The sequence below is a fragment of the Elephantulus edwardii genome, unplaced genomic scaffold (genome assembly GCF_000299155.1).
Source record: "Elephantulus edwardii isolate Elephantulus edwardi_28Jun2011 unplaced genomic scaffold, EleEdw1.0 scaffold00424, whole genome shotgun sequence".
Lineage (NCBI taxonomy): Eukaryota > Metazoa > Chordata > Mammalia > Macroscelidea > Macroscelididae > Elephantulus > Elephantulus edwardii.
The window spans coordinates 679,310-691,064 of NW_006400174.1; the positions used below are offsets into that span (position 1 = coordinate 679,310).

The window sequence follows — 11,755 nt, forward strand, 5'->3', positions numbered from 1 at the left end:
GCAGGAGAGGAGGGACCTCTATGAGGTGGATTGATTCGGTGGCTGGGATAATTGGAATGGGAGTGTCAGAGACAGTGCAATTGGCACAGGACAGAGTGGAGTTTAGGGCTGTTGTACATAGGGTCGCTATGAGTCGCAAGCGACTCGACGGCACATAACAACACCAACAACAACCCAGATTGACAAAGACCGATATAGAGCACTTGAACAGCTCCATCACAAAAGAGGAAAGTGAAAAGGTCATAAAAAGACTTCCCCATAAGAAAAGTCCTGGACCAGATGGCTTCATAGCTGAATTCTTCCAAACATTCAGAGAGGATTTAACACCAAGTCTATTTAAATTATTTCAAAAAACTGAAAAAGAAGGAACACTTCCAGAGTCATTCTATGAATCAAGGATAACCCTAATACTGAAACCAGGCAAAGATATTGCCAAGAAAGAAAAACTTATTAACAAAATCCTAGCCAAGAGAATCCAGAAGCACATTAAAAAAAAAAAAACTTCACCATGGCCAAGTGTAATTTACAACAAGTATGCAAGGATGGTTCAATATAAGAAAAACAATCAATGTAATTCACTATATTAACAAAATAAATAACCATATGATCTTAGCAACTGATGCAGAAAAGGCATTTCACAAAATAGACTATCCCTTCCTGATAAAGACATTCAGCAAAATTGGAATAGAAGGGAATTTCTTCAACATAATGAAAAGTATACATGTAAAACCAAGAGCCAAAATCATTATCAATGGAGAAAGATTAAAAGTGTTTTCCTTGCGAACATGGATCAGACAAGGATGCTCACTGTCATCACTTCTATTCAAAAGCACTCGAAGTGCTTGCTAGGGCAGTGTGACAAGAGAGGGAAATAAAAGGCATCCAGATCAGCAAAGAAATGGTTAAACTGTCCCTATATGTAGATGATATGATAGCATACACAGAAAACCCCAAAGACTCAGCAATAAAACCACAAAACCCTGTTAGAGTTAGTGGGCCAGTTTAGTAGAGTGACAGGGAAAAAGATCAATATCCAAAAATCAGTACGATCCTTTTACTGTAACAAAGAATGCAGAGAAGGAAATAAAGAATGCAGTATTATTTACAATAGCCAACCACAAATTGAGATACTTGGTAGTGAACCTAACTAGAGATACAAAAGACCTATAAATAGAAAACTACAGAGAATTTCTACAAGACACAATGAAAGACCTAAGGAAATGAAAAAATGTGCCCTGTTCATGGATAGAAAGACTCAGTATTGTGAAAATGACAATCCTGTCAAAAAGTAATCTACAATGTAATCTCAATATAGATATCAAATTCATTTTTCAAGGAGATTGAAAGGGAAATTGTCAAATTTATTTGAAGAGTCAAGAGACCCTAAAAAAGCAAAAACTTCTGAGAAACAAAAATGAGGTGAGAGGCATTGCACTCCCTGACCTCAAAAACTACTACATAGCAGTAATAACCAAAACAGCATGGTACTGATGCAATGACAGGCACATAGACCAGAACTGAGAACTCAGAAGTAGACCCAGCATATCTATGGTCAACTGATAGTAAAAAAGGAAATGAAAGCTTTCAAATGGGAAAATTACAACCTCTTTAAAAAATGGTGCTGGCAAAACTGGACTTCCACCTGCAGAAAGCTGAGACAGGATCCCCATCTCACACCATACACAAAAATCAACTCAAGGTGGAGTAAAGCCCAAAAGCATAAAATTCATAAGAGAAAAACTGGGATCAAGCTTAGAAGCCCTAGTGCAAGGTATAAAGAGACTGCCAAATACAACCAGAAATGCAAAATCTGAAGAGGATAAAATTGATAAATGGGACCTTCCAAAGATTAAATCCCTGTGCACATTAAAACTTTTCCCAACAGAGTGAAAAGAAAACCTACTTACTGGAAACAAACATTTGGTAATATCATCTCAGACAAGAGTGTCATAACGAAAGTTTACAGAATACTCCTGGGCCTCCACAAGAAAAAGACTGATAACCCAATTATAAAATGGGCAAAAGACATGGAAAGAATCTTCACAGAGGAAGATATTCGAGTGGCAAACAGACACATGAAGCAATGCTCAAAATCACTAGCAATAAAAGAGATGTAAATCAAAACCACAATGAGATACCATCTCACTCCAGTAACAGTGGCAAAGCTTAATAGGACAGCAAGTAATAAATGTTGGAGAGGATGTAGTGAGAAAGGAACTCTTATACCTTATTGGTGGGGTTGTAAGATGATACAACCATTCTGGAAGGCAGTTTGGTGCTTCCTCAAAAAGCTGAACATGGAAATTCCATAAGACCCAGCTATTCCACTGCTTGGAATATACCCTGAGAAAATGAGGACCGAGGCACAAATGGAAACTTGTACACCAATGTTCATAGCAGCACTATTCACCATTGCAGGAACATGGAACATGGAAACAGCCCAGATTTCCAACCACAGTGGAATGGATTGAGACATTATAGTACATTCACACCGTGGAATAATATTCAGCACGCAGGAGCAATGATATTGTCAATTATTACCTAACTTGGGAGGGACTGGAGAGTATTATGCTGAGTGAACTATCTCAGTCCCACAAGGACAAATATTGTATAATACCATTATTGTAGAATGTGAATGAGGATACAAGGAGGGTGGAAGCAGAGGGATGAGGATAGGGAGGGAGGAAATAGATCATGGGGTTGTACAATTTGATGGGGGGGGTGAGGGAAATTGGAAGAATCTGGTCTGGAAAACAATGTATTTGAGTTTTATTAATAAACTAATATAAAAAGAAAGAAAAATGTTGATTTGGCCCTGACTAAGCATCTCCACTTTGGAGCAGTTGGATTCTGGAGGCTGCAGTCATAGTGTATGCCAGGAAATTTGGAGGCTGCCTGTTTAGTCAACGGATTGGAAGAGGTCCGTATTTGTTCCCATTCCAATGAAAGGTGATTCAACAGAATGTTAATGCAAGCAAAATACTGCTGAAGAGCATTCAAAAACAACTAGAAAAGTATGTAGATAGAGAACTACCAGAAGTTCATTCAGAATATAGGCCATGGCACTAGGGATATAATTTCTGATGTCAGATGTATCCTGGCTGAAAGCAAAGAATACCAGAAGGATGTGTATGCTTTGTTGACTATGCAAAATGTATTTGTGCAGATTCTAAATTGTGGCTGACACTGAGATAATGAGAATTCCAAAGCACTTGGTTGTGCTCATGCGAAACCTATTCCTGGACCTGGAGGCTGTGGTGCGAATAGAGCAGGAGAACATTACATGGTTTAAAATTAGAAATACATCAGCGTTGTATTCTTTTTTCATACTTATTCAGTCTATACTTACTCAATTCTAATAAATTATCTAAATTTCGTAAGGTGAAAAAAAAATCAACCTGGGGCAATTATGTTTTTTATTTCAGGGTCGCTATGATTCTACAGCAATGGTCTTTTCTTGTTTAGGACACAACTGTTTAGGACCTGCAGGTGTGCAAGGTGTGAATGGTCCCAGGTTCATCTTCATCTTCATCCCTGTGACTCCTGCCACATCACGCTTCATTCTTTGTCCAGGAAGGACACCCGCCCTGGTCCACCATCCTTAGCCTGCAGACCCCGTGACCCTACTCCTCCGTGGTCTGCCCGTTTTGGCTTGGTGTGTGTAGTCAGTTTCTCTGAGGGAGGCCTCCCAGCGCCGTGAAATCCTATGACCCATGGTAGGACCGCCCTTAGTACCGCCCCCACGGTGCCCTTAGGCCTCGCCCTTTTCCAGGGTTGCTGCACAGGTCACGCTTCGTTAGGCCCCGCCCCGACTTGCCTTTACTCTCTTCCTGTGACTCAGGTCCCTCCCCCCTGGCCCCTCCTCGCGGAGAGCTGCTCAATTCCGCCCCCACCCCCGCCCTTAGGCCCCGCCCTCCTTGGGTATTGCACTCAGACCCCCGCTCCGCGCCCTCCTCTGGGATTGACTTTTAGGCTCCGCCCACGCCCCGGCTCCGCCTTCCCATCCCGCCCTTAGGCCTCGCCCTCCGGAGGGATTGCAGCTGAAGTCCCGCCTCCGAGCAGGCGCTAACCTCCCGGGCAGCCAATGGTCCGCAGGCCGCTGGAGGCGCGGTGCCCGCCCACCTCTGTGTCCATTGGCCTATGCCGGCGTCTCGGAAAGGGGTGGTGCGCCGCGGTGCGGTGCTGAACAGGACGGCCGCCATCTTGCGTAGAACTGGAGGGTCAGAACTAGGTGCATACTGTGTGTGCACACGAGCTAGCGGCCTAGCAGTCCCTCCTTGCGCCACCTCCCGGTGCCTGTCCCTCAGCCCTGCCTGGTCCAGGCCTCCCCGTGGGGTCATCGCGGCCGACCCGGGGACGATGAACGGAGGATAAATGATGCCCAAGGTAGACAGCGGTGCCTTCCTGCTGCTTTTCCTGCTAGTGCTCACCGTCACCGAGCCTCTGCGGCCAGGTAAGCGGTGTGGTGGGGGCGGGGTGTGGGGCGGGGCTCCCTGAGGAAGGATGGCCGGGGCCTGGCTCAGGTTGAGGGGCCGGAACACCTGTGCAACACGGAACTTTGTTCCTCGGTGATGTTCTCGGCGGGGCCACGTTGATCGACTTAGGTCTGCACAGAACGACTCCACTTCCGGGGCATAGGAGACTTGGGCGTTCCGCCCCTGGCCATTCTGTGTTCTGGCCTCTGCATGCGGACTTTGGGGCGAAAAAGCAGCTGGCGGAGGCACGTGGGTCCCGACGCTTCCACCCAGCGGTAGCTGTGACCTCACTGTCACTCAGGTGCTGGGATTGAGAAGATGACCTCCGAGCCGGAGAAGCGCTCTGGACATGAGCTTCCCGGGAATAGAGACCTTTGAGCTTGCCTTGCTGCCGTTCCCGCAGCTCTTGGACGATGGCAGGCACTGAGGTGCGCTTTGTCCGCGTCCACATCATTAAATGTTCGTGGAACTCACCTAGGGGCTTGTGTCTGTGATTACGTGGTGGAACAACAGAAGGCCCCTGTCCATTTTTATCTCTGCCTGGCCCTGGTGTGTGTCCCCCCACCTCCCCTTCCGAACAGCACCCAGAGGATTCAACAAATCCCAAGATGCGGAGTTTCTGCTGGCTTTAGATCTGAATCCATTATAATTTTGTTGTTGTTGTTTGCCGTCAAGTCGGAACCAGCTCATAGCTGATTGTCCAGCAGATTTTAAGAGGGAATAAATCACACCAACATTTGTTCCCTCCACCACCCTATAGCTGGTGGATCCGAACTACGGGCATTTGAGATTACAGCTTAGCTTCTTTAGGCCACCAAAGCTCCCTACCATAATTTTAGAGGCCTACAAAAAAAATTTTACTTATTTTTCAAGTCAGAAGGAATTTTTTTACCTTTTCCAAGTCAGAATTTTTGGTCAAAGAGAATTTTTAATATATGTTAAAAGTATACATTTTTATGACTAAAAAATATAATTCTTACTGCTTTTTGGGGCAATGGGTTTGGACTATGTGGTTTGGAAAGGCAGGCTTCTCTGATTTTGTATCAGTGCCATTTGCATGCAGTGTGCCTTCTACCTCTGTGTCTACCTCTTAGCCAGAGCCCCAGGCTTTCTCTCAGCCCAGAGTTTCTGGGGATCCTTTCTTATTTTCTAAGGAGGGGTTTGAGTTGTTGGGATTTTTGAGTCGTTATGATTATTTGCTTTCTTTATAAAGTGGTGAGGGGAAGGTAATGTCTTGGGTCCCCGTAATCAGGCCCCAGTTTTGCAAATCTAGCCACCGAGAGGTAAAGCCACCTGTCTTTCTTAGGGTCCACTGCTTTCAGGTCTGCCATCTGCCTGGGTTCTACAGGTGGTACAGGTGAGTTGTGACTGGCAGCCATTGAGAAAGTACCTTAGAGTGCTTGCTGGATGCCCAGCATTCATGCAGTCAAAGTCCGTGCCATCTCACAGTGACCCTCGAGGTTTCTGGTTTCCGGCTGAGACTGCCCAGCTTTCTCCATTGGAACTGCTGCCTGGCTCAGTTCCCCTGATCTGCCCTCATGGTTCTCAAAGTGAATGTAGAGAACTTTCTATCAAAATAATTCATTTGAGGGATGGGCACCCCTCTGCCCACCTTCTCTGGTTAATCACATCAGTACTGGTGATGTGTGTGAAATCTGCTGCAGTGGATCATTGTTGAAGTAATATACGATCAGGAGGGCAAGAGATGGAAATTTGAAAGCTCCTGGCTGCTATAATATCATTGGCACTTTGTCTATGAAGGAAATGCAGCATCAGTTGCTGGTTGTAGAAAAAAAGGGGTGTGTGTGTGGGTGTTTTTATGCATACCCTGTTGAATCAGATCCAACTGGCACAGGAGGAGAGTGCCCCTCCTCCAGTGAAGCATCTGGTGTATTCGAACCATGGACCTTTGGGATTGCAGCGCAGCTTATTGACATTAGGTCACCAGAGCTCCCTAAAATGTGTTTTCTTAACTTATTTTGAAACAGAATAACACACTGGTTTTAGTCTCAGGTCTGTTGAAGGTGAGCCATATATAGCTGACAGAATGTTTGCCTTGACATGAACATGCCTTGGCAAATGACTGTACTGGCTAGGCTTGTGAGGGCACGTGCCTGGATGTTATGTTTAGTGTGTTTTGGGGAACATTAACTTTTGGGTATGTTGCTAGGAAATGCCAGTCCTTGAAGAAAGAGACATTATGCTTGGAAAGGTAGAGAGTCAGTGAAAGAGAGGAAGACCCTCAACAAGATGGATTGATTCAGTGACTGCAGTAATGGACTCAAGTGTGTCAGAGATGGTAAGGATGGCACAATATAGGACAGGATTAAGATCTGTTGTTCATAGTGAAGTGACATTTTTCATGTCACACAGCTAGTGACGAGTGGAGCTGGGGTGTAAACCCAGTTGTGCTGGCTCAAGAGTTCAGGATTCTTTGGCTGTATCACTAGGACCAAGAGTCAGCTTCCTGCTTGGCAGAGCCTCACTTTTTTCTGGTGGACATCTTGCCGAGTTGCCGGTTGGCCCTGGCAGCTTGCCTCTGGAGCCCTCAGGTGTTTTCCTGTGAAGTAGCACACAGGTTAGTAGGAAGAGTGTGGATATTTTCACTGCTGGCGGAAAAAGCTGAAATGCAGAGTGGTGGCAGTGTTGGGAGACTAGGCATGGCCTTGCCACATATGTCCTGAGTTTCCCTCCATGGTCCACTGCTTTGTACCTCACTGTTATGGTTTGCCCCACCAACAGTTGATGCTCTTGGGCTAACAATTTTCCATTGTAAAGTAGTTTATTTATTGCAACTTGACTAATGAATATTTTTTTAAATTTTTTTTATTATTATTAGTGTGTGTGTGTGTGTGTGTGTATGTGTACACCCTCAAATCGGATCTGACTGGTATAGGAGGAGATTGTGCCTCCTTCTCCAGCAGAGCATCTGGTGGATTTGAACCGTGCACCTCTAGGATTGCAGTGCAGCTTCTTGCCACAAGGCCACCAGAGCTCGCCTGAAATTATTTTTTAAAAAATTATTTTATTTACAGGTGATATAAAACTTAAACATCATTAGGCTGATGTTTAGTGGTGTTGCGCCACTTTGACTCCTAGTTACTCTATACAGTGAAACCTTGTCCTGTCTCAAGCCATCTTCACATGCTCTGCTGTGCTCAAGCCCCTCTTGCAGTCATTTCCCTTTCACTGGCCCTCTACTTTTCCAAACATGATGCCCTTCACCAAGGACTGGCCCCTCCCAACAATATGCCCAAAGTCTGTGACAAGTTGCACCATCCTTGTCCCTAATTGGCATCCTGGTTATACTTCCTCCAAGACAGATTTGTTTGTTCTTTTGGCAGTCCATGGTATAGTCAGTACTCTTGCCAGCACTGCAATTGAAAGACATTGATTTATCTACAGTCTTCCTTATTCATAGACCAACTTGCAGATACACATGAAGCAACTGAGAATCCAACACAGCTTGGGTCAGATGAAACTTGATCTTTTGACTAAAATCCTTGGTCTTGAACACTTAACAGTAGTCCTTACTACCAGGTTTGCCCAGTGCAGACCTTTTACTTCTTGACTACCGTTACCAAAAGTATTGATTGTGGATCCAGTGAAATCCTTGACAGCAACTTCAGTGTGCCATGATGATATCTGTTGGTTCAGTGGTAGTTTTGTTTTCTGGATGTTCAGGTATAGTCCGCATTGACAGTGGAAATGCTTTAGGTCTTTAGTTTCAGCAAGCAAGTTTGTACCATCTGCATAAGGTAGGTTCTTGATGAATCTTCTCCAAATCCAGACACCACATTCTTCTTTATATAGTTCAGCTTCTCTCCAACTGTTTGTCCCTCTTAAAGAATTGTCTAGGGAGCTTCAGGGTAATATGGTGGAGTAGACAGACTTCCGTTCATGTCCTCAACAAAGACATGAAGGAACAAATTCAATCATGGAATGCTGAGACTGAAAGGAAAGAACTGGTGAAGAACATAGAATTGGATGGATGGAGCAGGGGACTGTACACAGTGCAGCACAGCCACTGGGTCCAGCTGCTATTCACTGTGGGAACCCAGGTCTGCAGAGGTGTCCACACCTATGGCCAACAGACCAGAAAATCATAGTATCATTTTGTGTCCCTGTACCTCGCTGGAGATTGGGGTAACGAGTTTCTCTTGCTGCCAGCCACTGGATTATTGTTGTGCCATCAAGTCATGGCAACTCTACGAACAATGGCTCTGAACTTTACTTTGCCTTGTCCTGAGCCAGTCTCACCATCTCTGACACACCTGATCCCCTTGCCACAGTCACTGTGTCAGTCCATCTCATCCTGGGTCTTCCTCTTCTACATTGACCTTCCAAGCATGATGTCCTTCTCCAAGGACTAGCCCTTCCCGATAATATGCCCAGAGTATGTGAGACAGAGTTTCAAAATTGGGAGTTTTAAAATCCTTGTCTCCAAAGAGCAAACTGATTTCACCCTTTTAAGGACAGACCTGTTTGTTCTCTTGGCAGTCCATGTATCTTTAGTTCTCCAGCACCACAACTCAGAGACATTGATTATTTTGTCAGTAGTGTCCATCTCTCAGATGCACTACAACTGAGAAGACTATGGCCTGATTAAGTGTGCCTTAGTCTGTAGATTGACCCCATTACTCTTGTGCACTCTGTAGAGGACCTTGACAGATTTTTCTCAGTCCAGCTCTTGATTTCCTAACTGCTGGAGCCAAGAGTGTTGATTGTGGTTCTGAGCAAGATGAAATTGTTAACAACTTTAATCTCTTCTCTATTTATCTTGATGATGCTGCCAGTTGACCCAGTGGTGATAATTTTTTAGGGTTTTTTTTTCCTCCTCTTTGTTTTTTAATTTTTGTTTTCTTGAAGTTGGGATGCAGTCCATGTTGAAGGCTGCAGTCTTTGATTTTATGCAGCAGAGGCTTCAGGTTATCCTGTTTTGGCGAGTAAAGTTGTGTCATTTGTATAATGCAGGTTGTTGATGAGTCTTCCTCCAATCCTGGTGCCCCATTCTTCTTCCTAAAACCTAGCCTCCTGAATGATCTGATCTGCATATAGATTGAAAAGTTATGGAGAAAGGACGCCACATCCCTGACACACACCTTTCTTGTTTTTAAGCTCTGTTTGGACAACAGCTTCTTGGTCTAGGTGCAGGTTTCATGTGAGCACAGTCAAGTGTTCTGGGGTTTCCATTCTTCTCAATGTCAGCCACAGTTTGTTGTGATCCATATAGTCAAATGCTTTTCCATAGTCTTAGTTGTTGGTGGCTTCTTTTGACTTTATGATATCAGACCCAAGTGCCGTTGTGTCCTTCAAAACTCCAAATTCACAGTGACACACTGGGACCCTGTGGGTTAGCAGGGTTGCCCCCTCAGAGCAGTGTACCCTTAGGTATTGTGTCCCGCCAGTGATTTTTCCCTTCACCCTGACCTCTGACTGCATCCCCACCCACCCCCATCCTGTACTGACACAAATGCTCTCTCTAGCCAAGTGGGCAATTCCAGGCTCCTCTGAGACCAGTAGAGACACTGTCACAGATATCCCTGCTGTCCTTTGGCAGATACAAGTTATCTTCAACCACAGAGAGAGCAACAGCATGATAGCTAGAAGGCAACAGATAACCTCACACAAGTCAGAAAACCAGGATACGATGGAACAAAACTTAGTGGCCAAAATAAAAGCCAGAAAATCCTTTAGAGGGAAAAAGACTTCCTGACAACGAGTCCAAGAGAATGTTCCTTGTGTCTTGTACAAATTGAGAAAAACACAAAACATATAAGAATTTACAGAAGACTGTCCAAGACCAGATAGATAAATAGAAAATCAGTAGCAATGTAAAACCAGCAAATTGAAATTCAGAATATTAAGAGTAAAGTTGCAAGAGTAGATAATGCATAGAAAAACAGAAGAGCAGACGTGAAGAAATGGAATATAGGCTTGGTGAGTTGCAGGACCTGTCCCTCAGTACTAATTTATTAGAGGAATAATCAGACAAAAGGAGGGAACAGTATGAAGAAAGGCTAAGAAGTATGTCGGACAGCATTGAGAGGAGTTCTGTGTAACTGGAATCTCAAAATAGGAAGTGACCGAAAACATCTCAGAGGAAAGTGGTGAGGATTTGCTGCTTGAAAATTTCCTAGAAATGAGAAAATATGTGCTCGAGAAGCTGAGTGCTGATTGCTGGACCCTAAAAGAAAAACATCAGGACATACATAATCCAGTTTTCCAAAAAGAAAACCTAAAGCAACCCTGGCAAAATGAAGAGTGACCTACAAAGGAGAAACCGGGAAAATGAAGGTGTGATTTCTCAGCACTCGTGCAAGTAAGAAGGCAGTGGGCTGACATATATAAAACTGGGGGGGAGGGGGGGATACTGCCACCTAAGAGTCCTGCGCGCAGCAGTATGGTCTGTCAACATTAAGGGGAAATTGGGACTATCCAGATAAACAAATTAAGAAAGTTTCTGAAAATTTGATGTAACTCTAAGGAGCTCTGGTGGCCAACCACAGGCGTAGTTCACATCCACCATGAAGGCATCAGTCAAGGAACCAGATGACCTATTATGGGAGAAAGATGGAGTCTCCTCCCATACGATTTACTGCCTCTGAAAACCTGCTGGAAGGTCAGTTCCATCTTGAAGGTATATATCTTGAAGGTATATAATGACAACATAACTTTAACTCTACAAGAAATCCTAAAGGCAGCTCTTTGCATTGAGAGTCAACAGGGTAACTAATGTCAACGTAATAAACCAAAATCATCATATATCTGACCTTCAGAAACTGACTAGACACAGAAATACATAAAGTGTGGTAGACATGCAACCTTAAAATTTAGGGAGCCATCCTCACTTCTGAGGAGCATACTGGCTTCATCTCTTTAGTGATGGTTGGTGGTTTGTTTTTTGATTCTGTGGTGTATTAGGGTGCTTTTTTTCCAGCATCCTGGGGTAGGGGCATCAATTCTCAGTCTCTTTATTCACTGACTGGCTTTCACATGCATATGTCCTTTGCAGCACATGTCCTTTGTGGTATGTCATCTGATTACTTGACTGTTACCTGCATGGATGTTTGCTATGGATCCAGGTCGTCTGGGATCCTTGACAGGTCAGGTCCAGTCTTTGATGATTTTATCATGAGGAGATGTACATTGGTCTGGTTGTAAGAATCTTTTTATTTTTTCTACACTGCCGTAGTGGTAAAGACAGCATGGTACTGGTACAATGACAGACACATAGATCAATGGAATCGAATTGAGAATCCAGAGATCAACCCATCTAT

General features: G+C 44.3%; 1 protein-coding gene across 1 annotated transcript in view; it reads left to right on the plus strand.

Moving 5' to 3' along the window:
* Nucleotides 1–4,374: 4,374 nt before the first annotated feature.
* The window catches only part of DGCR2 (DiGeorge syndrome critical region gene 2), a gene marked incomplete at its 3' end in the record, with an annotated part of 130,265 nt that continues 122,884 nt past the window's right edge, over nucleotides 4,375–11,755 (plus strand). The window contains exon 1 of the mRNA XM_006902530.1: nucleotides 4,375–4,453. Coding sequence (XP_006902592.1) covers nucleotides 4,375–4,453 — 79 coding nt within the window. The remainder of the gene's footprint in view (nucleotides 4,454–11,755) is intronic.